Source organism: Rattus rattus, chromosome 7 (genome assembly GCF_011064425.1).
Source record: "Rattus rattus isolate New Zealand chromosome 7, Rrattus_CSIRO_v1, whole genome shotgun sequence".
Taxonomy (NCBI): Eukaryota; Metazoa; Chordata; class Mammalia; order Rodentia; family Muridae; genus Rattus; species Rattus rattus.
Genome location: NC_046160.1, coordinates 14,960,372 through 14,988,227, shown reverse-complemented (window position 1 = coordinate 14,988,227; position 27,856 = coordinate 14,960,372). Strand labels below are relative to the sequence as shown.

The window sequence follows — 27,856 nt, the reverse complement described above, 5'->3', positions numbered from 1 at the left end:
GGTCGTTCCTAGTGTAGACAGAGTTGTGAAGGGGTTTGTCGTTTGTTGGTTAGCACCAGGCTTTTCTGCCCTCTCTTCTTTTGTTGTTTCGTTAAGTCCTTGCTTCTAGAATCCAGACATCTTCTCCTTAGCCTCCTTACTATTCTTCACCAACATTCTGCCGTCAGAAAGGACATTATTTCCCCTATATTTCCTGTACTATCTCCACATAACTTGCTATGACTTTGATGCGAATGATGATCCTATGGAAATCCTTCGCCTGACCTCGAAAGGCATGGGCGCCTGGCTCGGTTTGGCACACATAATAGATACCAGTATCTTCGTGGGGCGGATGTGATTGAAACAAAAAAAGGACGTGTCCGTGTACATGTGTAGCTCTCTCCTGGCTCTCCCGTGAGCCGCACTGCAGAAGCATCTGTCGAGAAGTGCAGAGGTAGAACCTCACACTTACCAATCAACCTACAACGAGTGGTGTGGTTAACCGCATTGCTCATTCCCACCGTTCGTCACCGAGATCCAGTAGGAGTCAGCGTTCGTGCTCGTTCCACGTTTAGAGGTTTATGTCCCTTTCCCACGTGAGCGGATATTCACGTGGATATTTTAGTATTGCCATTGTTCTAGAGACTTTAGTTTTGTCCACTCCGGTGTTTGGACACACCGCATACACAGTTCCATTTCGTGCCAAGATCTGAAGAGGAAAATTTCACTAGCAGGAGTCCTTTCTGCTCATAACTCTAAACAGGACCTTCCTGCTTTGCCCTGATTGCAGCCCAAGAAAGGGAGAGGGAAGCACAGACTTCTGGAGCATACATAGGTTTTAAGCCTGGAGCAGAGAGAGCAAACGCTCACTGCATTAGGTTCCTCCTGGAGTAGAACGGGATACCTGATAGCAGCCAGCTGGGGGCTGGGGCTGCACAGAGCAGCCTGTGGACCCTTACACGAGTTTCTAGGCTGGTGTGGAGGGAGATACCCGTATTAGCTATGTGCATCTCGCCGTAGCCACAGGGATATGTGAACAGCTGAAGAATTAATTTGATCTATATTCCCCAAAGCCTCTCCTCTGCCAACAGAATTCCATTACAGTGAGCTTCTGATTGTGTATTGTGAGTTGGTTTCTTGCTTTCCAGTGTCTGCTCTAGCATATTTCTGGCAAGTGGACTGCTACCTAATGGAGTGCGGCTATCTCTTAGTTTGGGCTGAACTCCATTAACCTGGGCAGGGGCAAGGCAGAGAAAGAGAAGCTCGGAGAGTGCAGGTATCTTCTGCCTTCAGGAATGCGGATTTCAGAGTAATGCAGCCCTCTATCCAGCAACTGTTGTTGTAGCTGACATGTTCTATTTCCGGAAGGAAGAGTAGTTTGATGAGCAGAGAAGTTGAATCCCACATCAGTCAGGTCCAGAGGAGGGGTCTATTTCCTTTTAGACCTGGTCTTGAAGGGCCTCCCAAATACCTTCTCTGAGGCTCGCCACATCTCTCTGCCCAGTGCTTCCTCTCTGCTCTCAGGATGGAAACGCTCTGTATTTAAAATCTTGCACATCCAATGTGGAGGAAGGCCAGTTCAGGCACCCTCCAGAATATCATGAGAGACTATGGAACTGAAAGGCAGTCCAGGATGTTCAAATAAAATAAAGAAGCCACTTACATTCTGCAAACAGGGTTAGGAGAGGTCACTTAAAACCTATAAAGCCATGTATACATGGCCAATAAATGTAAGCTGTATGAGCTGGGGGTAAAGATATCAACACAGGTGTAATCTACCCATGGCTCTGGCACCTGGTCATTTATGATGGAGACCAGTTTTGTCAGAATTAAACAAAACTTAGAAGAGTCATTTCTTCCTCTGTTTCTGTATGTATTTTTTTTTTAATATATGGCAAAGTTTCTTCAGCTTTTTTTATTTTTGCTGGCAATCTATCTAGGTGGCTTAATGTAGCAGAAATTTTAGCTGTAGGGGAATCCCATCTTTTTTTTGTACTAAGTGAAGGGATAAACACAAGATTACCTGCACAGCATCCTCATCTGTTCTTGATACTTTTACTGTGATTGTTTGAAAACAAAAAGAGATCCCAAGTAACTGCTTCTGCTTTTTTCTATAACTTTAACATCCTAGAAGAGATCTCATATAAACGACTTTCGTTTTTTAACATGGACATTTGTTGCTTATAAATCACATATTAGCATAAGTGCATTGAAGAATTAGTATTAGGTAATTAATATTAAAATACGTGTTAGTTGCTTCTCTGTTACTGTGATATAATACCGGAAACAAAGCATTTTACAGAAGAGTTTCTTTGGGCTTATGGTTTCCCAGGGGAGAGTTCAAAGCTAGCTTGGAGATCATGCATTCAGTTGCAAACATGAAGTAGAAATAAAGAATTGGAAAGGGGGCAAGCTTTTAAACTCTCAAAGCCTGATCCCAGCGACATACTTCCTCCATCAAGGCCACACCTCTCCATAACCTTCCTAAACAGTGCCAAGCAACCAGGAACCAAGTATTCTAAAATACGAGCCACAGGGAGCATTTTTCTGGTTCAGTGATTATCTTTAGAGATGGACCTTGTTCAGTGCTGTTAAGTAGTCTTGGGTGTCCTTGCTGTGATGGCTGTACACTAGCCGGGCAAGGCCGTGTTTCAGAGCAGTAGTTCTTAAGCCCTGGGCTATGGACTTGTAAGATCACAGCTATCTCAATAGTAATACTAAATTTGATCCCCTCCCCTTGCCGTGTATCCCTTTGACAACAGTGGAGCAAAAGAAACAATGCCAAGAGAAACAATTGGCATCTTGGTTTAAACGGAGGCTATGGCACTGGCTTCTAGTGACTCTTCCTTTTCTCCTCCTTGTATTGTGGTGCCGAGTAAATAATGCAACAGTTAAACAAGATTAAAGCATAACAAAAAGCCCAAAACCCTCCCTCTAAGGAGACCCTTAGCTCTGTAACTGAATGTAAGGTTATTAATTGAATTAGTTCTCAGCTCCTTGTCTCACTAGTTCTGAGGGATGAAATGAGATTGCCCGAGAAGCAATTCTGTTGCACACTGAAATGTATCTGAATGGAGTAAGAACCATGAGTGGAGATGTCTTGTTGGCAGTGGGATAGGCTCGTGTAATTGGACACACATGGAAACGCAGCAGTTTGAACTTGTCCGCACATTGGATTTCTCTTACATTCAGGAGAAATGATTAACATCCCGGTTTGTTATCTCGTAGATAGAAGCTTTAAAATTTGCAATATATTTTACACTGTATCATATATACCTCTTCTGTAGTATATAATGCATACCTATTGACCCTTTTGTCTAGTAGACTACAGTTTATCACGGGTAGAATTCCCAGTAGTTGCTATAGATAAGGGGCAGCACCCCTGATTCTGACTCTGGTTTTGTTCTAACCAGCCTAAAATGAAGCTGGCAAAAATCAGACGCTTCGTTGTACGGTGCCTGCAAAAAGAACTCACCAAACACTGTGGGGCTCTGTAGAAAGACCACCCCGATCCTGCTGCCTGAACTCTCTGAACTGCAAGGTTCTCTGAGCACTGACATAGCACAAAGTCTATCCAGACATTTTATTTTATTTTAAAAATAAACCTGTGAAATATGAGACATTTTAGGTTTCAAGGATTAGGATAAGGAAGATTCAATCTGCACTGCATTCTGATTGTCTCAGATTTCATTAGCTTTGTGGGCTAATCAAATTCCATTAAATTTTGCCTCCAATCCCTGTTGATTTTTCTGTTAAATTGTTTTAAAGTATAATGTTCCGTAATAGAAAACCATAAAAGCATTTGTCTTAGAGGCATGCTGTTCCCCGTCCTATAAAGCGGCCGTTGCCAAGGGAACTACTTGCCAAAAAGAAAAAAAAAATTGAGTATTGATTAGGTGGGGCCAGAGAATTGAAAGATTTTCTTTCAATAATGTCGAAATATACCTACAAGGTGATGTTGGCTTCATTTCTGGCTGATGGAGAGGGTGCTGGCGACATCCCAAGGGGGCAGCAGCCTTGACTGTGGAAGCGTAGGTGTGACCAGGACCACAGCTAAGACAAGGAGCAGGGCAGAGCCAGGGAGATCATGAAGGGGCTGTTCTTGCCTCTTAGCTCTGATTCAGCATTCAGGGCAAACGGTCTCCCTCTGTTAAGACAGGGAGAAGCATCTGGTAGTCAAGCAGCTTGGCTCTGAAAATGGGCTTCCTGGAAGGATGATAATGCCACCAGGTGTTAAGTGGACGTCGTCTGAGAGACAAACTGAGAAGGAGATTAATGGCATATGATTCCTAGTCAGAAATTACCAGTGTCCAAAGCATTTCTTTACAATATGTGACTCACCCAGTGCTTTTGTGACAATCTGTAAAATAAGGTGTGCTTTACAGTTTTTTTTTTATTTTAATATATATCATCTTAAAACAGTTTTTCTTGCAACATCTTGTGTGGGTTTTATAACAGGCTATTTTGTTGTCGTTGTTGTTATATCCACGTACCCATATATACCTGTACTAGGTGTTGATAGTTACAGGAATTGATAGTTGTGCTCCTGCCAGTTGGGTCTCTGGCCTATTGGAGAAGTGTAACTTGGGTAAAACCTTGATGTCTGTGCAAGTGCTTGCAGGTAGATGGTGGGACAGCTCAGTCTCCCGGGCATTTGGAGAAGACATCTCAAAAGAGGTCACATTGACCTGAATTGCCTCCAAGAATGAATAAAAGTGATGTTGAAGCAAAGGCAAACCTGTGTTGTAGGTAGAGACACAAAGCAACGGGAACAGTTACAGGCTCGCAGTGAGAGCCTCAGTAGGATACGGGTGTGAGGGGGTCACCAAAGGAGGGCTCTGCCGATACCATGAAGAACCTTATATTCAATGGCAAAGTTTGGACTCTGCTCTCTGGCCAGAGAGGACCACTGAATAGTCTTGGCTTGTGCAGAAAGATAGCTGTAGTAAATACGGGGGAGGAGGCTGAAGGATAAGGGAAAGGTGATAGGGAGAGAATAGAGGACTCGGCGGTACGCCACTCTCCCTGCCCCATGATGGTGAGCAAATCAATTTGGAAATGATGCACATACTTTAAAAAAATCAATAGAAGCGATCTCCTTTCACTAAAAAAGAAAAGAAAGTCAGAAGGTGGTGGTGCACACCTTTAATCCAAAAACCCTGGGGTCAGATCTCTGAGTTTGAGGCCAGCCTGGTCTACAGAATGAGCCTGGACAGCCAGGGCTACACAGAGAAACCTGTCTCAAAAAATCAGAGAGAAAGAGAAAGAGGGGGGGAGGCAGGAGGGAGGGAAGAGGAAGAAGAAGTAGAGGAGGAGGAGGAAGAAGAAGAGGAGGGGGAGGAGGAAGAGGAGGAAAACATGGATAAAATGTTTTATAAATTACTTACAAGTTTTGAAATTTATAGGATTAATCTCTGCATTGCAAATTCCAATATGCATTCACAGGAAGTCATTTGCAAGTTCCTCAGAACTGTACCAAGACTGTCCTAATATCATCACACATCACACATTAACACATCAGCAGCCACACACACGTGAGACATCACTGAGGTGCGACCCCAATGTCATTACAGAGGGCAGATAAAGCTTTTTTGAGCTTGAGGTGCTCATAGTACTTTCTGGCTTTCAGGGTATATGAGGGATTTTGGTTGCCATGCAATGTGCCTTTGTGTGTGTGAGTATTATTTGCGTGTTAAATATAGGCTCAGTACAAGAACAGATTAAAAAGTAGATCGCGCGGGTGTCTGCTTAAACTTTAAAAACAGATCATCAAAGCTGGGGCATCGATGGTGTAGGTAAGCCTACTGTAAAATCAAAACAAATATCTTTTTCTCTTCTACCGTCTCAAAGAATCACCCTGAAGTTTTTTGGGTTGTGATTTTTTTCTCTTAAGAGTTCTTGGCAAGCAAATTATTTCCATATGGGAAAAAAAAAAAAAAGGAGAATCATCTTGTGTTGTGTGTGATCGAGGGACGGCATCAGTAATAAGTGTTAGCTTTGCAGAGGCCATAGCCGTGTGTTTGCATGGTCTTCTATGGGAACATACCTCCCCACCATGTTGTGAATTCCTGTCAGGGTCTCACAGGCTGGGCAACCCTAGCCTAGAGTTGCACACCACAGCCGGAAAACGCTGTCTTAAGATGACATTTTCTCTTCAGTGTGAGCACAGGTGTAAAGTGTTCTTAAATGCAGGCACTTTGAAGTTTCCTCTGTAGATACCGTTATCTGAAACATGTTTGCCGTCCAGCACTCAGTCCCAGTTCGGGTGTGATAGGGTCTTTTAAAGATAACACGAAGAGAGGAAGACTCGTGTCGTGTCCCGGCGTCTGTGCAGAAAAGTACGTGGGTTTCTGTAAGAGGTGTTTGAACTAGGAGGGACATAATGGAGCCTAACTAGTGTTTCTCGTGTCTGTTGCATTTTTCTGAACTGGCTTCCGGGGGTGGGGGAGGGAGCTGGTTTTAAAGATTTTTAATTCTCGTTATTTTTAACTGTGTTCTTCTATGGTAGGTCCATGAGTGTGCAGGTGCTGAGGGAGGTCAGAACATGGCATCCCATCTCCCCTAGATGGAGTTACAGGGGATTGTGTCACCCTGTGGGTGCCGGGAATGGTGCTCTAAACGGCGAACCACCTCTCCTGCCCCCAGGCTGGCTTTAGAACCGAATTTATTACCATTCTTCCCTTCCCAGGTCAGGCACTTGGGTTGGTCTCACCTTCAGAATGTCATGGCCTCTCCCTCTCACTGGCTTGTAGCCCTTTGTAGCTGAGGTGGTGGCCCTCATCTTTGTTGGAGGTGGTGCTGGGTGCCAGCAGGGGGTTCCAAAATCTGTTGGCAATGCCACCCTTCACTGCATCGCTCCCCTCCCTCACGGGGGGATACGATGCTTGGTGTCCGTTAGCCTCCTGGCCGTATTGTGCAAGACAGTAAGGAAAAGGTGGCCTAACTTTTCTTTTGAGATTGATGAAGGTAATTAGCTCCTGTATACTCTTAGTGAACATGGAGTGGTTGAAGAAGCTTTATTCAAAACTTAAAAAGTGCTTGTGCATGCATGTGTGTGTGTGTGTGTGTGTGTCTGTCTGTCTGTCTGTCTGTCTGTCTGCGAGCGGGATTGTACATGCCTTTGCATATGGAAGTCAGAGAACAACCTCGGGTGTCATTCCTTAGACACCAGGCCGCTCCTAATTTTTTTTTTTTATTCAGAGAAAGGGGCCGTAGAACTGGCCAGTTCACTAGGCTGACTGGCCAGCAGCTCCAGGGATTCCTGTCACCGCCCCAGCACTCGGATTGTAAACGTGCACCAGCACACTTCCACGGGCCCTCCCATGTGTGCAGCATACACTTTACCGACCAAGCTATCTCCCACCCCTGCTCCCTCAGCTAAGCGTTTTATAGGACTCATAGCTGGTGTATGGCACACAGGAGTCGTGGATTTCCACCACAAACGTGACTCTGTTAATTTCTTCATGTGTGGCTGCCTTTCGGGCTTCCCAGTGACTAGGGAGGTGGGGTGCACCCATGTGTACAATGGCTGCCCCGAACTGCCTTTCACCGGTGAAGGCCTCACCTTTGGGTGCTGAGCTTGACTTCCCGGGTGTGTGTTTGATCTCAAGGCCTTTGAAGGAAGCGGTGAGAGAAACCCTTCTCTGGGTCGTTGTTTTGCAGACGAGGACTGGGACGACGACCAGCTGCTCGGTTTTGAGCCCTGCAATGAGAACCTCATCTCGGGCTGCAATATCATCAACGGGAGATGCGAATGCAGTACCATCCGAACCTGCAACAACCCCTTTGAGTTCCCAAGGAAGGACATGTGCCTTTCGGCCTTAAAGAGGATCGAAGGTAAGCACGCCGTGCCGTTGTTGCTGCTGCCTCGGCTGCCCGGCTGCTGTTGTTTGCTCTCGTTTGTAAGGCTCAGCCTTGTGCCACGGAGCAGTGATGGCGTTTGAGCCTCCGAAGACAAGGACAGACAACCTTAGAGAGTCCTGCCGGAGGAGCGCGCGCGGTGTGTCAGGTGCTGATGCAGTTGAAGCGTGCGTTTCCCAGAAGTGTGGGAGGGCGCGCAGTCGTCCTGCGAGCAGGGTACCTTGTGCCAGCTGGCCTAGGTCACCTCTGCATAATGGATGGTCTCCTGAGCGGTGTGCTTGGGCAGCATCTGTTGTCACTGGGTCCGCTCTGCTTGATTGACCCCAGCGCGGTGCTCTGCTAATTAGAAAGATGGCTCATCTGGCGGAGGGGAAGAATTCGATCGAGGAAAGAAGTGTGTGCCTTCACATTGAAGGCTAGGGGTGATCTTTGCCAGGAACCAGAACCGGGCAGGTGGGAATGGATAGTGAGACCCTTCACCTCTGGAGAGAAGTCAGAAATTACGTTAAAGTAACGAGAAAATTACGCTAACAGGGTCCAGAAATTTTGTCTGTTCGTGCGTGTAGCCTAGAAAAAGCAGTTGATAACTTGAAAATATATTTGTAAACATAGACATCCCAGTGGAGGAAGGCCGAGCTTGGTGCTGGAGCTCTGAACAAGTAAGAGGAGGGAAGCTGGATGAACTCGGCCCCACCAGGACTGAGTTTTCCCTCAGCCCCAGGTTCTTCCTGGTGGGGAGGGGGATGACAGAAAAGGATCGTGAACAGGAGACAGTCTTCAATTCGCCCTTCTCCTTTAGAATGCCGCCTTTCTGAGAGTCACAAAACGTGCAGTTTGGAATAGCAAGGATTTTCTGTGTCCAAAGTCAAGCCCCTGGGGCAGTTGAGCAGGACCGAAGTTGCTGGGATGTATTAGTTTTTACAGTGCATTAGATTTATTAAGCCGTTCTAAATAATAAGGCATTTAAAATAATCTATAAAATAGTGCTGCTCTTTTGCATTTACCAGAACTACTTAACCACTGAGGGACTAGAGTAGAAAATAATAAAAATAAAATAACAAAAATTCTTCTGTGGTATAGGTGACTGAACCCAGGCAGAGACTCATGCATACTAGGCAAGGGATTTACTGATGATGTGTGCGTGTGCATGTGCGTGCGTGCGTATTCGTATACTCATTCTTCTCTTGCACATCCCATCACAGTCAGTTTCCCCTCCTTCCACTCCTCCCAGTTACCCACATACATACCTCCTCTCTACACCAGATCTATTCCTTCTCTGTTTTCCTTCAAAAATATCAATGGAACACAGCATAACAAGTTATCATAAGACTAGACACAAACCCTCATCAAGGCTGGCCAAGGCAACCAGTAGGAGGAAAAGGGTCCCCAGTGCAGACACCCTCTCCCACTGTTAGGAGTCCCAGAAGTACACCAAGCTATACAACCATAACTTATGTGCAGAGGGCTTAGCTTAGACCTTACGGGTCCGTGATTCAGTCATTGTGAGCCCCCATGAGCCCTGCTTAGTTGAGTCTGTGGGCTGATGTCTCTCCCCAGCCTGACACAACATTTTAGAACTGCAGAGAGGAGTAAATAACACTCCTTCTAGTCCTTAAATTTGTACGTGGCTGATTCGAGCTTCCACATATAGGTAAGTTACAAGGTTAACCATCGTGTTAACCAAGGGTTATAGATGATTTACTTACATACTCTTTAGATAGTTTTATCCGTATATTAAAAATCAGATTATGTGAAATAAAGTGACAGACTAGGTCCACCACATCTTGCCATTCTTATTATACTTGGGAAACAGCTGCATTCAGTCTCCCAGTGCTCTGCAGTGACTGTCCCTCAACCACTGCAGTCACTCACCTAATGCCGTGCTCCTGAGCACGGTCTCTCCACAGCTGTCTAGGTTGCTTGAAATGTAACGGTTTGATTAAGAAAGCTGTGTCAGCAGACCTGCTGTCTGGTCACGTAAAATTAGGACAGCTTCATTCCTAACGAATTAGGCATTTGTTCGTGACCTTCCTGTTGACTTTCAAAGAGTGATTCTCCAGTGGCTGTTTGTGACATTTCTTGTCTCTTACAATGAGATCATTCCACAGTAATTACTGTATCTAGTTAAATTCCTTTAAAAAAAAAAAAAACAAAAACAAAAAACCTCGTTTTGTCAGAAGACCTTTATGTAATCCAAAGGTAGGATTCATTGAGGCCTTTAAGGGTTAAATGCTTTGTTTTTCAAATAAGGCATTCTGTAGTTTTTGAGATCATTTGAGGGTTGGGGGATTTCTCTTTTCAGAGGTGTAATTTTTTTTTTAAATTCTTCTTGTTAAGCATATGAATCTAAAGATGGTCTTTGGCTTACCATCTTTAGATTAATTAATTCTTTAAGACTGTTAGAAGTTTGAATACATAGTTGGAATCTTCCGGTCAAGCAAGATTCACCTAGAACTGTATCTTAAGATATGATGGCGGTAACCCCTGTTTGAATAATAGGCTTTAGAACTGAAAACAGCCTGAGCTAAAACACACAATTTTGAACCGAGAGTTTACATGACTTACATGTGAGACACTAGGGAAACTGGCCAGGCAGGTAGCCGAGAGGACTGGAGGGCGCTTTGGTACTGTGCAGTGATCATTTTGAAAAGGAGGCAGACCCATGGGGCTTTCGGAAGCCCTCCCTGAGCTTAGCTACAAGTGCTTAGAAGTAACGTTATGTGATGTGTACTGTCTTCTCTGATTGAAGAAAGGTGCAGTCACAGTGTGCGATATTTTATATCACTGTCTCATACTGAGTGGGCAAATCAACTTGTGAAAGGAGGCTTAGTGGGGGAGATGGGAATTGCGTCTACCTCTGAGAAATCCGTCGAGGAGTTCTACAGAAACGGGAATGTATAAGCAATGGGCAGAAAAGATGGTATCCATCGGAGAACCTGGAATTGTTGGCGAATATGGATGGATATGCTTAGAGGATGATGGCTGAGATTGATTTTAGGGTCTGATACTAAGGATATCCACAGCAGTCATTTGCTAAGTATGGGATCCAAGGAGAGCAGCTTCCATGGGGGATTGGTTGGGATCTACTTCCGAAGTTTGTTTTGCTATATTTGAGGTGTCCTTGGAGAAGCGATGGCCCAGGAGGTGTGTAATGGGCCTGGAGGGGCGGGGAGATCGGAAGTGGAGATAAGGGCGATGAGTCCTTCTCCAAGGAGAAGGTGGCGTCCTCCTTGCCTTTGGGGTACGTGATATGATTGCATGAAACGTTTTTTCAGGAAGACTGGCGTGACAGGAAGGAGCGTCATATAGGAGAAAGGAGGGTTAGCACACCAGCATGACGTGAAGTGCAAGGAAGGCAGTGTCAGAAGGGGTGAGGCTTCAGGCATGGCCGCTCTCAGCTAAGGGACAAATTCGCGCACAGTTGTTGGCGCCAGAATGGCAAGACGTGATAGATCATTTTAACAGGCTGTGCAGTAATTGATTGATCAGCTCTGTTATTTTGTTTTGCTGTCCCTAAAGCTTGTAGGACCATTCGTATGAGAGCTGGTCCGCCCATCCCCAGAAGGGGATCTGGTTCAAAGCAGAAATCCTGAGATAAGGAGGTGACTGGAAAAGGAGGTGATAACATGATTATAATCATAGACTATTAGGATCCAGGAGAGCCCTCCCTCCACCAGTGCACACATCTGAACCTTCAGGCACTGTTCTGTTTACTGCTTGGTGCTCATGCCTTCCTCTCTGGACCTACTCAGTCAGGAGGTGCTGCTGGGTGTACATGGGCCAATGCACCCCTGGGCTCCCCAACCCACTCTGCTCTACCGTTAGCTGAAGGACTTCTGTGTGGCTGTCGGGATGCAGGCCTGTAAACCACGTCATGCCAGGAAAGGTTTAATTTCACTTTTAAACAAAAGATGTGTTATAGCTAGCCCAAGACAAGCTCCGTTTATACAGTTTTCTATCTGTATTTATTTTCCTGCCACGGCTTAAAACAAACGGAACTGGGATTTTTATGTTGTGTTTCGCTGAAGCCAGACGGACGTTAACACAGAGACAGACACCTTCTATTCTTGTGGGGTCGTTTGCTTTGCTTCGCTTTATTTTGCTTTTCCTTTTAGATATTAAGGACCCCAGAGCATTGGCTTTTAACTAAATTTATTATTTCAGTTCTATCTGAGGAAATGATATTGTTTCTTTCTAACCCATTTTTAGTTTAGGTGTTTTTTTTTTCTTTTTCTTTTTAATGCTTTCTTTCATATTTTCCCTCCGCGGGGTCAGGGGCCAAGGCTAGATTTTATTTCTGATGGTTATCTTTCTCTTGGTCCCTCGAGTCCAGTACAGGCTGAGCCCTGTGGCTTCCTCAGGACTCCTGGTTCTTGTTACCATTTGTAATGTTTGTCACTAAACAAAAAAATCCACTAGTATTTTGAAAGCAACATTGTACTGTGTGCTTTCATAGACCTTTCTCCCAAAAAAGAAAAAATTGCTCTTAATGTGTATGTGAGTTAGACGTAGGGGGTACTCACAGAACACACACACAGAAAAAGGTGTGGTAACATGCTTCATGCTCACGTGAGGCACTGCACAGAAGTCGGTCCTGGTCCGCTTGCCTTTAGAGCTGACGGAGAGAGATGCTTCCAGCCGCAGTAAGAAGGTTGCTGTCCTGTCACGTAAGTACAGAGAAGGCAGAACTGCAGGTCTTTTCCCTTGCAGGTTTCTCCTGGGCAAGTCCCATTGGGAGAGCCTGGTGTCTCCTAGTTTCCTTCGGACTCTTGACTCACCAGGAATTACCTACAGGAGGGGACTGTGCAAGACCAGGAAGCCCTAGCAGAAAGGGCTCCTGCTGGCTTTCCCGACAATGAGTAGGAGGACCGTACAGTGTTTATGCGGATCTGCTTCCCTCCCCAGAGGAATAGATTCATTATACTGGCCCAAGAGAACACTGTGTCTTCAGTCACTAGAACAAGTTTGAACCACCTCTTCCATTGCTCCTCAAAATAAAGCATAGGTTTCCGATCGCTTTCGCTTTAAATTATCAACGCATGGTGGTCTCACCATGCAGTTCAAGATTTCTTCCAAGCAAGTATTAAAAGAAATTAAAAGGCAGTGGGGACATTTTACCTGTTATTTGTTCATGGGTTGCAAGATGGCTCCGTGGGTAAGGATGCTCGTTGCTGCCAAGCTTGGGGGCCTGAGTTTGATCCTTGTGTGGTGGAAGGAGAGGACGGACTCCTGCAAGCTGTCTCCAAACACGCGTGCACATACAATGAGAGAAACGTGGAAAAGTCTTACTATCACTACTGCTATTGATATTAGCATTGTGGCACCACACATTCAAGGATAAAATAAATTCTGAAATTAGTTCCTGTGATAGAGGATTTGCATAACCTTTGCATCACCTACCTGTCTCACCCTAAGGTACGAGAGATCTGTCTAAAACCTCACGTCCTTGGATTTTCGGGTGGATTATACTGACGTCCTACGTGGCATTAAATATCAGTGCCCTCAATTATTGCCTAACGTAATATTGACTGTAATGGGAGCGATGACATCGGGATGCTTAGCTCACAGGTCGTGGAAATAATTGTACATAACTTGGATAATCAGGAACTCCGTTTTGCAGACTCCAGCTTACAAGGTTCTTCTAGCAACTCAGGAGTCTGTTATTCCATTGACGAGAGGATAGGCGCGGGCTGTGCATGATACATCTACCGAGGTTTATGATACCTACGGGACCCTCGTGGCCTCTTCAAACTGCTGCAAATATATTCTTTTATTTTTTTTTTAATTTATTTATTTAATGTATGTAAGTACACTGTAGCTGTCTTCTGACACACCAGAAGAGGGCATCAGATCTCATTACAGATGGTTGTGAGCCACCATGTGGTTGCTGGGATTTGAACTCAGGACCTCTGGAAGAGCGGTCAGTGCTCTTAACCCCTGAGCCATCTCTCCAGCCCTGCAAATATATTCATTGATGATGCAACATATATGCTTAATTCTCTCCCTTCTCCTGCTCCCCCAAAGGATAAGCTCAACCCCTGTTTATGTAGAGGCTCAAGCAAGCTGCTTGGTGGGGGGGACCCCGCCTTCTCAACTTTAGGACTTTAGTATTGGCAGATTTCTAATGATTAAATGAGATCCTGCATTAAAATTTGCTTGGTATAGATTCCGTTTTTTCTTCAGTTGAGTTAGACCTGAAAGCCATGCCAGGCTATGCTTACGTTTGCACTGCTTTATCTCATAGACACCGTCTTAAATTTTAATTTTAAGTGAATCCGATTAATATTGCTTATCAACTTTGGAACTGCTAGCTCTTCTCGTGGCCAAGTGAAAAAAACACATTATCCTCACCTTCCAGATGGCGCAAGGACCTCATTACTCGCAGGGTCCCCGATGGTTTTCCCTCTGTCTGCTCAGAGGCCACTTACAAATACTTATTCTGCTCATGAAAGTCAGTAAGGCCTCTGTGCAACTTTAAATCTGTATCGCTGCCTCGTTTTTTATAGAGACAATCATGAATTGGTAATACAGCGAGCCGTTCTCTACAAAAACTTTCCTATAAAGGGCTTGCAAATAAAACATCACACAGCAGAATCAACAAGACTGGTAGTCTACAGATCAGAGAACTTCTACATCGTCATTCTGTTTTCTCATTTGGGGAAAATAAATGCCTATACATATATACGAAGAGGGGTGTGTGTGTGTGTGTGTGTGGGTGTGTGTGTGTGTGTGTGTGTGTGTGTGTGTGTGTGTGTGTGTCTAAAGAGACAGGGTTAATTACTTTAACCCTTATTTCATGATAAGGGGAAGTAAAATAGAATCAAAGTAAAATTTTGAAACAGTAGACTTTTAGCTTAGGTTAAGTCAACCTTTTTAAACACATAGATATAAATTTCTAGAGGAATTATTGTTAAACACATGTTTGAGATCATTGCCAATTCGATGGTCTGATAAGCGGCACAGGAAAAACAGAAAGGGCTTCCAGAAGGCGGAAACCAGTGTCAAGTATCTGGGAAATAAAAACAGGAAACTCAAGGAACTTGGCCTCAGACCAGTTGGAGGGAGCAGTTGCTTGAAAGACCGTTCATTTTATCTGTATTTTAGCTGCGGGACATTATACAGTGACCTACCTTTCTGGGGGTTGTGGGTTCTCGTGCCCTTCAAGGAGATAGGAGGACGTCTTAACTAAAGATTTTATATCCGTTGCTAAGGGAAGCATGGGTAGGTAAATAAAGGGCAAAGTTTATTCTGCTGCACTGGGAATGAATACAGGAAGGAGTTAGTGTCAAGTGAAACATTCATGTAGACATTAGAGCGTGTTTCCCAAACACATTCCATAGGCAAGGACTCTGTTGAGGTCCCGTACCATTCATTGATTCTTCTTTTTCTGTCTTACCCTTTTTTTTTTTTTTTTTTTTTTTTTTTCTTTTTTTTTTCTGGGACCAACCCAGGGCCTTGCGCCCCTAGGTAAGCGCTCTACCACTGAGCTAAATCCCAGCCCCTGTCTTACCCTTTCTAAGAACACACATAACTCTACACCTTCAAGCCATCTCTTCTGTCCTGGGTTGTGCTCAGTTCAACCAACCCCCTGCCTATCCTTTTCCATGTCTAAGCTCAGGTTAAAGCACCACCAGACATAGCAGAGAACGTTTTTTTGCTACACATGTGTATGTCTTATTTTAAAACTTACACACCGTGCATTTTAAGAATACATCAATTAATGTTGCTAAAAGGACAGAATGCATCCTGGCCTCAAGCTGGGGAAGTGGTGCTCTTTCAGAACCAGGTTTAAACGTTCTGTTTTGTTTCTACCTCCAGGGAGTGTTTACCAGATGCTGATCCAATCCCTGGCTTCAGCAGGTTGAAGTTTTTCTCTCCCGGGAGTACCTTTGAGCGGCCCCTCCTGTGTTTGTGGTTTCTGTCTTGGCTGGAGGTGACCTCTCTCTTTTCCCTGGGGCTCAGCCTGTGCTCCACCACACAGAGCTGCAGAGTGGCTGCCTGGCCCAGCTGTGTCCAGCTGAACCCTAGCCTGCACCAAAAGGTTTTCCTGATAAGAGCAAAGGCTATGGAATCCCAGCCCTTTGAGTGGCCACAAGGACATCTGGGTGACAAGAGCACTTGCTTAGATCCCCAGAGGGGAGTGGGAGCTGGCTCTGCAGTGCCTGGGATTCTCCAGTCCCCGCAGAGCTGACCACCTGCCCTGAGCTAGGTCATCTCCATCAACCGGAGGGTGTGGACCACCACAGGTTTCCTAAGCCACTCACATGTGGACCCCAGGTCATTGAAACCTCATTAATAGGTGCCATTCCTATCCCCAAACCATTATCTGGTCCTGTGGACCCTTCATCCAAGCTGGGCGCTTACATATACTCTTTTTACTTGAGAGAAAAGGAGGGAAAGTCTATGAAAGGAAGCTCAACCATTAATTAGCTTGTGAGCACAGTGGTTTTAACAAGAATCAGCCGAAGGCTGATTGTTTAAGTATCCAATGACCTGTCAGGGTCGATAGATACCTCTCCTCTCTCTCTCTCTCTCCTCCTCTCCTCTCCTCTCTCTCCTCCCCTCCCTCCCTCCCTCCCCTCCCTCCCTCCCTTCCTTCCTTCCTTCCTTCCTTCCTCTTTCCCTTCTCCTCTCTCTCTCTCTCTCTCTCTCTCTCTCTCTCTCTCTCTCTCTCTCCTCCCCCCCTCCTCCCACCCTACCGCTCTCTCTCTCCCTTTCTTCCTTTCCTTTCCTCTCCCCTCCTTCCTTCCTTCCTTCTTTTTTTACTTTTTCATTAGTAGCGTTTTTAGGAATGAAAATGGAAAAACCTTTGTGAATGGAAGAAGGCAGTGTGGAATGCATACAACTCCACACAGATGTACCTCCCAGGGAAAAGCTAGTTTCTTCCGCTCGCAGCTGAAAGTCACCAGGACCAACCTTCTGTGGAGTGCGAGGGTCACTTTGTTCGTCCTTTTCTGGAACGGCCGTCCCATTACGTTCTTCACGGATGTGGGTTCACGGCAGAACTCCAGCCTCCCGTTTCTCTCTTTATACACTTTCTTACACTCTAGGAAGATGTTCGCCCAGGAAGTGACGTAACACAGGACAGCCGGATGCAAGCGGAATTGCGCCGAGAGTGGGAGCTCAGGGAGATAGACATTCATGAACAGCAACAAAATAAATCCAGTTTATTGAGTTTTAATTAGCTGAAAAGCCCGTCCGCGACTCGTACACATGCCGTTTACCTCTAGAACCAATGCCTCTGTCCTCTGTGAAATGTGGGACTTTTCTTAAGAGAGTCATTTCAGGGTCCATTCACATTCAACCTTTGGTTTTAAAAAGTGTAGAAATGTTCCACTAATAAAATTAGATGCACCACCACCACCCCACCCACGCCCCCGGTACATATTGACCTCCTCTGAGTATGCCATAGCCCGGGCACTCGGATAATTTCTTTGGGTACAGGGTTCCTCTTGGAATGGTCTATAAGCACTAAGGCAAGAAGAGATGGCTCCCACGAGTTGCCATGCTGTTGGAGTCCTGGACATTGTCTTTTATTCTGCACCTTCCTGCTTTTGATCTGTGACCTCTGTTGCTCAGTGTGCTTTTGCATCAGGAGGAAGTGACCGCAGTAAGTGGTGACTGTAAGGCTGGTGAGGGAAAGGATTAACACAAGATGAATTAATGTTTGTGTGGTTTTTCAGGGTCTGGAATGTTCCTCTGAATCAAGGATGTATTCTTTGTTTCTGGCTGACAGCTTCCCAGTTTTCCAGAGGGTAGGGAAACCTTTTATTCTTTTCTCTGTCGCTGGAAGTCTTTTTTTTTTTTTTTTTTTTAATTTCCCGAAAAGCAAGTACAGTGTTTTCTGCTTATCAGTGGCCTTTCTTTTTCCTGTTCCAATAACAAGAGAACAATACAGGAATTTAATGTTTAAAGACTGATACCGCTTTCTCCTAATGTATCCATATATTTGCCTCAAGATAAAGATTCGGGTTTTATGACATAGAGGAAAGCTGTTTGCTGGTAATATGAACCAAGAGCTTTATCTGTGTCCTTCTTTCCCTTCCTTTCCCTTTCGTCCAGCTCGGAGAATGAAATGGGTTTTTATTTTTCTCATGTGTTAATCCTGCTGCTAAAAGTACAGAAAATTAAAAAAAAAAATTTCGTAAGGACACTGGTTGAGCCTGCCAGAAGGACCTGTAAAGGTACCTTAGAAGACCTCCCAGTCTCATTATGTATTTATTTTATTTTATATTAAAGATTGTTGTTTACTGTTCATGAGCTTTTAAAATACCAACAGTGTGTGTCCAATAGTAGATGGGAAAGGCCAGTAGTCTATTGGTGCAGTTTGTAGTGTGTATGACCTTTCAGATGAATCCTGCAGGGGTAGGTGTGTGTGCGTGTGTGTGCGTGTGTGTGTGTGTGTGTGTGTGTTGACCTACACCTTGTTGGTCATTACTTTGACCTCAAGGGGGCCCTACACCATTCTCTGGTGTGTGAAAGAGAACCTTAGTTTCTCAATCGTGTGTGATCCAGGGTTTGGTAGCCAGTCAGGTTTTTAAACTGCCTAAATACTTCCCACGCGACATTGCAGTGATGTGTATCTCTGCTTCTGTGAAGAGAAAGTAAGATCTACACTTTCTTAGTACCCGTTGGCACTCTGCTTGCCAATCAGACTGGAATCTTCTGAATGCTTTCCTGTGGAGAGCCAGCTTGTCTCTGTCCCATCAGGAGTGTTGCAAATGAAATTGTGCTGTGGTCTTGTTATAGATCTTAGTCTGATGTGGAACTCAGAAATGTTATCTACCTGTTCCTTTATGTCTCTCTGCCTGGACCCATGTCTGCTAAATATCTCTGGTTTGTTTGTTTGTTTTTATTTTTTAACTTTATCAAGGGTTAAGCATGTATGTAATCACATGTGTACGTGTGTGTTTGTGTGTGTGTGTGTGTGTGTGTGTGTGTGTACGTGTGCATTGACATATGTGCTGTTAAATATAACAAAGCTGATGATGGTGTTATAGTCCCTGGTTACAAGTTTCCTGAAAGCTTTGCTCCTCTTTGATGGTCATGGCTTCCCTGCTAACCTCTGGCACTACGGACATTCCAGCCATTCTTTTTAAGAGCCGGTGTGATTTTTATACGCTTTGTAAACATCTGCGGGAGAAAGAACAAGCTATAACTCTTCAAATAAATATTATTCAACCCCTTCCACTTTCATTTCCCTTATCACTGGGACAACCACACCCAAGTTTGCTCTTAAACTATGTTGTCTATCGGCTTCCCACATGCCAACAAAGCAAAGGAAACACAGTAGATAAAGTTGAATAGTGTCTTCCTTCTGTTGACATTTCTAGAGCAACAACTCAGAAGGTTTGTCTCCTCTGAATAGACAAGAAGTGTCATGGGTCAGGATCAGACGGCATACCCGTTGGTAACCGTGATGACTCCCAGCAGAATTATTTAGAGCATTCTAGAACTCTGGTAAACGGAAGAGGAGTGACTATTAACTTAAAGACTGCTTGCTTCATTTTCCCTTATATGGAAGGAGGTGGGGGGAAATGAGGGCATAGATAGGTAAAGCTATTCAGCTCTCCCTGAGTCAGTGGTTGTCAGCCTCTAGGTCACGACCCCTTTGTGGGGGGGTCGAATGACCCTTTCACAGAAATCTCCTAAGACCATCAGAAAACGTCGATCTTTATATGACAGTTCACAGCAGTATCAGGATTAGTTATGAAGAAGTAATGAACCTGTTGGAGGTCCCCTATGGTGTTATAGTCCCTGAAGGTTTTGCTTCTTGTTGATGGTTATGGACGGCCTATGGTTAGGGGTCACCACAAGATGAAGAACTGTATTCAAGGTCCACACCATTAGGAAGATTGAGGACCACTGCTCTGAGTGAACGTTGGCCTTAGAGAAGCTTCTGTATATGGCCATTCCTAGGGTGGGAGCACTTTGCTGTATTTTGGGGCACTGCCATCTTCACCTCCTCTGAGAGCTGGGTTACTACTCAGTTCAGAGGGATTTCAAAACCCTGAGCTGACTTTGATGCTTGGTGCTTTTGTACTGTCCCTTCTCCAGTAATTGTCCCAGCAAGATCTTTTTTTTTTTTTTTTTTTTTTTGGCCATTCCCCTCCTCCAGAGTCCCCTCTGTTTCAGATTTGTTCCCGAAAACCTCAGTACAAATCTTATCAGCAAATGGCATGACCCACGCCGTGACCACTTGTTTATGATAACGGTTACCTTGTGGTATTTCCTATGCTGGACGTACTGATTTGCACTACCCAGAAGCACGTCCCACCTCCTCGCTCGTCTTAGGTGAAGCGGCTCCTTCAAAGAGCGGCGATGCTCACCATCATCTGAAGCCTCAAAAAGTAAGAGCATGTCCCCGAGGTGTTATAAATCACAACGCCTAAGCACACGGAGGCATAAGAAGCCAGTAACTGTGAAATGGGCACAAGGAATGACGTCCTTCACCCACTGGCACTTTAAAGGGACTTGGGCTATCAGTTAAAAAAAAAAAAACAAACAGTAGGAATTTAAATAAGCCTTGCTTGGAAGTAATGTCGGGATTTTCCTTAAATGCTGCTGAATAAACTCTCGTGTGTTAAATGTCAGTGAAATGAGTGTCGCCAGCATACCTAATAAGAAGAGAATATGACAAAAAAAAAAATCTACTTAAGGCTTTAAGATCCCAAGGCTCTTTAATGGGCTCTGACCTTCAGCTAAAGGACAGAGTCACCGAGCGGAGGAAATGCCTTAAATTCTAGCATCTGCGTTTGTCTCTGGATCCTTTTGGCACAGTTACAACAGCAGGGCTTTTCTTTCCTTTTTTTTAATTTTTTTTCCACACAGTACAGTCAACACAGGTTTTTCAAACAAGTTGGAAAGGACAGGACGTTCACGGGGCCAAAAGCAACGTCCCTGCCCTGTGCTGGGTGGCAGGGTCTGACTGAATGGCTTTGCTGTTTCAAGGAAGTCTAGAACCGAAAAGCCAACAAACAGGAGCCCACACAAATACAAACGTCAGACAAAATTAGACACCTAGGGGTGTGTGTGTGTGTGTGTGTGTGTGTGTGTGTGTGTGTGTGTGTGTGTGTGTGTGTGTAAATACACCTACGTGTAGCCAGTGCGTGATACAGTGAATGCTGTCTTATGTGTCGACCTGTTGAATCTTTGTCAGGTGTGACCGGGTTATTCCATTTCATGTGGTTTTTGGATACTCCCTTGGATTTCCAGCTGTTTGAAGATTATTTCTTCAAGGGTTTTTTTTTTTTTCTCCCTGTAGCTGAGAAAATAAGTTGGTTTCCACTGAAGTCCTTGTAAAGTGTGTGTATTCAGACAGTATTCCTTTCAACTCCCTTAGTATTTCAGCCAGTCTGTCCTTTATCCTTAGTAAAAGGTCACTTAAGCTTTTGAGTCAGACCACTGAGACCTGATCTCTTTCCATTAGTAAAGATGTCACAAACGGATAATTGGAAGCATACGCATACGATCGTGATGTCCTGTGATGTCCCAGCTTCCGCATACACATACGATCGTGATGTCCTGTGATATCCCAGCTTCCGCACCTAGTGGATTCGCGCGTGTGACATTTCCTTCCTAGCATAACACAGCGCCTCTGACCCAGATGGGTTTCGTAGGACCTTCCTTTGGTAGAGCGTCTTCACGCTCTTGCTGTCCGTGCTGCTTCATCACCAGTTTATGTTGTTCTGACATGGAGGACTTAGGGGAAGCAATGTGCACGTGAGTGAGTGCTTAGGAGCAAAAGTAAAATTAAACGCAAGGTTCTTAAAAGTAGCCTTGAAAGTTGTTTTCCAAAGGTAGCTGATTCAGAAATGTTTTTGTCTGAAGTTAATAGTCTCCGGTGTGTTCGTTCGTCTGTCCATCCATCCATCCATCCATTCATCCATTCCCCCATGTGCTCATTCACTCACTCACTGATGGCAGTCGTACACTCGCTGTGCTGCACACAGTTCAAGATGAACAAGAAGGGCGAGGCGGTGGTCCTCCCGGTCTCGCGGTTGCGTGGAGCGTGAACAGATTCGTATAGTTGAGGTTGATCCCCAGGGTTCTGAGACTGAGACAGGATACTTCGAGAACGCCGTCTCTGCAGAGATGGTTTTTAAGCTGGACTAAAAGGAGAAAGGTGTTCCCTGTGCCATGAGCCTAGAGAAGGGGATGGAGTGAGAGAGTCACCTCATCCACGTTGGGCAGCTCACATGTGCCTGTAACTCCAGCTCCAAGGTCTCAGGTACCCGTGCTTAAGTACACATACATGCCCACCCATAGACACACACACACACACACACACACACACACACACACACACACACACACACAAATAATCAAAAGTAAATCTTAGAAAGCAAAACAAACAAGCAAAAATATCTGTACCAGCCATGGTGGTGCACATCTTTAATTCCAGTGCTCGGGAGGGGAAGGCAAGGGGATTTCTGTGAGTTTGAGGCCAGCCTGGTTCAAATAGCAAGATCTAGGCCAACCAAGACTACACAGTGAGACCTTGTCTCAATAAAGCAAAACAAAGCCAAAGTTAAAAATTAATAATAATTATATTAAACAATAAATAAATAACGAGCCTGGAGAGACAAATTCTAGTCAGGGGGAGCACCTGTAAGGGATCTTATTGTGGGACAAAATTGCCTGACCTGGGAGCCGTAAGTGGGTGGCAGGAGAGGTTAGCAAGGACTCTGTTCCACAGACTATAAAGTAGTAGGTTTTGACTTTACCCACAATGCACTAGGAGTCTGTAACACTGCTTTAAGCGTCTGGCCGTGATAGTAGGAAGTGCTGTTTATCAAAAGATCAACTCTGGCCACTCCGGAAAACAAAAAAAAAAAAAACCAAAAAACAATGGATTTTACCTCATGCCTGCAGGGTTATTGGGAGAATTCTCTCAATACTGAAGGAGGATTCTGTTGGCCAGACCAGGTGTTGGTGGAGGAGACAGAGAGAAGGGCGGAGATCCTCGCCCCCTGGAAGTACTCTGCTGAAGTCCTGGGGGTCAGGATGGAGATGGATTGGGAAATGATGTCCAGCTTCCCACCTTGAGTGGTTGGTACCCTTTCCTAGATGAGGAGAGAGGGCAAACGCTGAGTCAGAGCAAGCCTTGGGGATCTGCTGAAGTGTGTCAAGGGAGAGAAGTTTTTGCAGCCCTTTCTTCCTGTGAGGATGGTATTTGGAAGATGAGACTATCCACAGCTCTGAAAGGAATGGGGAATTCAAGCTCAGTGATTCCAGATCCCAGATTCTGCTGGTCTGTCCTATTCTCCACCTCTTCCTTGAGCCCAGGTCCCTTCCCTGATCTGTGAAGAGTGGTTGTTAGTTCTTCCCTAGGGACGTCAGCAAAATTCATATCCCAATTTGCTTGGCTTCTCTCTTAAAATTATTCACAGAATCTTTAAGTTTTCGACCAGGAGCATCTACTGTTTCGGGCATGATTATGTGAGCATTGGAATCCCTGGAGAGCCAGGGCCCCGCTGAGGCTGAGGCGGATACAAGTGATTTGTGTTGTAGCTCATGCATATTCCACACCATGCAGAGGCCGTCCATTCTGGTCCTCCAGTCCCTAGCTGAGGGTACAGCCTCGAATGGGCTGGAACTTTGTTGTGCGTTCAATGTCCCGCCATCCCCTGCTGTATTTTACTCTCCTTTCTTTCACCCTACAAGCAGAGGCGGTGCCTGGCACATAGAAAAATTGCTAGATAATGTATGGGGGTGGGGGAATGGGTGGGAACTAAGTTCTGAAGGAGAACTCATGATGAGATGAAAACATGAATTGGACTTCGTGTGGTAGCTGTCATGGGGGATGAGGAAAAAGACACTGTGTAGCATGAGGAATGAAAGGTTATTCCAATCAAGACCAGTAAGGAGGTCTGCAGATGGGTCGTCGGAGAGCATTCTGAACCTTAAAATCAGCTCACGTTTTAGAAGAAGCCCAAGGTCATGACCGTGAGCGCTAATCACCCTTGAGCCCATAAGCAGAAACATGGTGTCTGGGGATTCCCAGTTGGTAGGAAATGAGACACTAACTTCCATCAATAACCTTGTGTTTGTATCCTGAAAAGAAAAGGCATAGCAGGTTCGTTCGTTCGTTCGTTCGTTCGTTCTCTCTCTCTCCCTCCCTCCCTCCCTCCCTCCCTCCCTCCCTCCCTCCTTCCTTCCTTCCCTCCTTCCCTCCCTCCTTCCTTCCTCCCTTTTTTCTTCCTCTCTCTGTATTTGGGTTTAGTTTTGCCTTGTTTTATCTAAGCTCAACGTTTTGGCTCTGGTAAAAAAAAAAAATTTTTTTTTCATATTGCTGCTGCCAGCTTTTTTTCTTTTTTCTAAGATACAGAAGGAAAATAATATCTGCTGTTTGTAGTCGAAAGAAACCCTGGCATGAATTCCTCCAGAAACTTAAGAGGGAAGTTATTAGCCATATCCAGACAGTAGCAAACTGGCTCAGATCCTCCCTCCCAGGAGCATTCCTGATTAATGGGGGAATCTGTTCTCCAGTCGAAAAGCCTCCCTCTCAAGCCCAGGCTGTCCTGGCTGCAGACATGACCAGCTGCGCAGCTGCAGACACAGCCAGGGCTGTACTTGGGATGCTCTGCCGCCGAGTGGTGGAGAGGACAGGAGCTGGGCGTGGGGAGCATCCTGGATGGTGTAGATGTGTCACCTGGTAACCTAGGCTCAGCAGCCTCTCATTGGAAACCCTCAACAGTGGTGTGTGCTGTGCTCAGGGGCCTGTGTGGGCTGTGCCAGCATCCTTTTTTCCTGCATTTGACTTTTATCCAGATCACTTTTAGCTTGTGTCTTAAGAGGTCGGGCTTTACTCTTGTTTTTTTTTTTTTTTTTTTTTTCCGAGTTGGGGGATCAACCCAGGGCCTTGCTTTTGCTAGGGCAAACCCCACCACTGAGCTAAATCCCCAACCCCACTTAAGCCTCTCTTGATATCTGCTCCACTTCCCCAGCTTTCCTCACTTCTAATGGCCTCTACCGGCTTTCCCTTCGACTACCCTCGCCCCCTGTCTGCTAAAACCGCCTATTGGCCTCTCCGCAACAATAATAACCCACCTCAGTTATTATCATTTTGGCCAACTTCAAACATTGCCCAGTTTAACAGTGCTAGTGGAGTTTGTGGCAGCATCGACGGCCTGAAGATAAAACCAATATCATAAGACATGATGCATCCCTATTTTCTGGTAAGTTTCCCCTCCTTGCATTGGTTCAGAGGCCTCTTCTCTCAGTGTCTGGGAGTCTTGTAGGAGTCTCCATGCTAAAGGACTGTCTAGTGCGTCCGTGAGACCCTAAAGACAAGGCACAGATCTGCGAGAAATCAGTGATAGGTAAAACCTTAGCCAAAGGATTTTAATGCGGCGAAAGAGTCAGCAGTAAGAGACATGATCCCAATTTGAGGTGCGCCTGGCGTTCCCGAGGAGCCTAGCTTCCGAGCCGTTAACTAGAAGAGGTCGGTGGAATGAAATAAGCGTTCGTTGTGTTAATTTGGAAAAGCCCACAAGAGTGCTGAGGGAGGAGTCTCATTCTGATTGAGGAAATGGAAGACGACCTTTCGGAGAAGGTAGCAGTTTATTTGACCCTTAGGGGGACAGGATTTTAAAGATGGCCTAGGACTGCACCATCCAGAACATGGAGACAGCTATAGTCTCTAGAGGAAAGCCCTAGAGGGATCGGGGGCACAGAGAACAGCCATGAGAAGAGTGAGCTTTAAGTGCTCTGAAGAAGTCTGTAGTGAAGGGAATCAGCTGTGGGGAGAAATTGTTCCCTGGAGGCAAACAGCTCCCCAGGAAGAGTGCAGTCTCCCTTGTAAATGTTGGATGTGCGCATGCCCACAGACGGAGGACTTAGTGCAGAAGAGGATCCACGGCTGGCCCCACACTCCCTCTCCCCGCTCTCTCTGTTGTTGGTATGCGTGGACTTGTTCTGTCATGTCCAGCATGCCTCTTCCGACGGTTGTGCAGCGTGAAGGTGGGGTACACCTGCTAAGCCAGACATGAGGTAAAGCTGCCTTCTGTCAGCAGGCAATCACAGCTACAGATCTCTATACCTTTGGACTCTATAGGAGGCGGAGAACAGAGGCATGCCCAGTTCTGTTTTCCTTAGGTCTCGGGCCTGAGGTCTCCCTGGATTGATGGAAGGCTGGTTGCTCAACTTGAAGGAGCCATGTCCTCCTTAACTAAAATGAGGACGTGACTCTGCCTCTACATCCCCACTGCTCCAGATCCAAGCCCCATCCTTCCATTTTCTAAATTTTCCTCTGTGGCTACCTCCACGCCCCTTCTTCATCTGCCTTAATTATTGGCCGGAGTTAACAACGCTACATCTGTGAGAAGTGTAGGTGCCCACTGCTAACTTCACACAAGCACGCGTGAAGACGTTTTCTGAAGCTAAATATTATACAGGCTTCCTGTGTGAAAAGACAACAGCATTCTTGGAGTTAAAAACTGAAGCTCTGGTTGTAAGAAAGCATCTTTACTCTTAGAACAGCAGGAGATTTGGTTGGGCAAGGACTGGTTGGTTCTGCGAGGCATTAAACCGCATACTTTAACCAATTTCTTTCATAACTTTGTCTTTTTAGTTTACCTTCCTCTATGGTTTTGGACAGTTGGGATTTATGTCAGGTTTTACTGGGATTTTAACCAGTACTGGACTGGTTAGTTTTTGTCAACTTGACACAAGCTAGAGTCCTCTGAGAAGGGGGGAATTTAATTGAGAAGAATAGCGCCATCTAACTGGCCTCCAGGCATGTCTGTGGGGGCGTCTCTTGATTAATGATTGATGTGGGCGGGCCCAGCCCTCTCCAGGCAGGTCCCAGGAAGTATAAAGAAGGGTGGCTGACCTTAAGCCTGACAGCAAGCCAGAGGGCAGTGTTCCTCTGGGGTCTCCGCCTCAGCTTCTGCCTGACTTCCCCTCAGGATGGAACTGTAAACTGTGTGAAAGGAACCCTTTCCTCCCACAAGTGGACTTTGGCCACGCTGTTTATCTCAGAGACAGAACCCAACTAGGACAAGTATAAGCGATCATTCCATTGACATCCCAGAATAGATAGTTTGGTGTGGGCAACTTGTTAGGGCTAAGCCCGGGCCAGTGTTTACATGTGCATGTTCTCGGTGCTGTGGCCAGTTCTTGGTACACAGACCATGTTTGCCACGTTGAATATAAATGAACTTAATTTAATAAGGGTTTCGTGCCACAAGGACTTGCTCTTTAACATTGCCTTCCTTGTTCTGAAATTTATGCCGAGCACGATGTTTTATGTTATTTTATTTTTTCTGGAGCCGATCATTTGAAAACAAAGCACGCATTAATAAGTAAAGGGAATTTGGAGCTGTGGTGGGTGATGTGGCTGCTGTGTGCACATGCCTGCAATACCTGGGGCGGGGTTATGTGTGTTAGTTAGGCGAATTCAGCGCTGGGATTAAGACGCAAGGGAAAGACTAGGGAGACAGCTTAATTGAAAACGTGGCTACCTGACTGAGTTCAGCTCTCCGCTCCCAGGATTTATATAGAAAGCACGATGCTACTGGTGGCTGACACAGACCCAGGGGACCTGTGGGGCTCATTGGCCAGTCAGCCTGATTTAATCAGTGTACCCTAAGCCAAAGAGAGACCTTGCCTCAAAAAACAACTCAAGGTTGGCCTCCAGCCTCTACAAGCACATATGCACATGTGAGCACACAACACATGCATACACACACACACACACACACACACACACACACACACACACAGAGGCATGGCATAACATACCCAAAAACGTAAGATCATTTTTTGAAAAGTAGTTGATAATTTAATTTTAGTACCAAATTAGTAGCATTAGAGCCCAGTTGTTTTATCTTCCTGTTGACCCTGTATGATGCAAATCTCACTCAATTCTCTGCTGCGTTTCCACATTCCATCCCTTCTGGTCTCACTTCCTGATTCCCTGACTATCTCCTACCTGTTTGAGCCAGATGCACATATATTTATTCTCTCTCTGATTTCCTGACTTCTTCCTACACCCTTTATCCTCTCTCCTAGA

The 27,856-nt window shown here is 45.4% G+C and overlaps 1 protein-coding gene across 1 annotated transcript in view; it reads left to right on the top strand.

The window, feature by feature from the left end:
• Nucleotides 1-27,856, top strand: part of Crim1 (cysteine rich transmembrane BMP regulator 1) — a 177,640-nt gene that overhangs the window by 32,936 nt on the left and 116,848 nt on the right. The window contains 1 exon segment of the mRNA XM_032908896.1: nt 7,642-7,815. Coding sequence (XP_032764787.1) covers nt 7,642-7,815 — 174 coding nt within the window.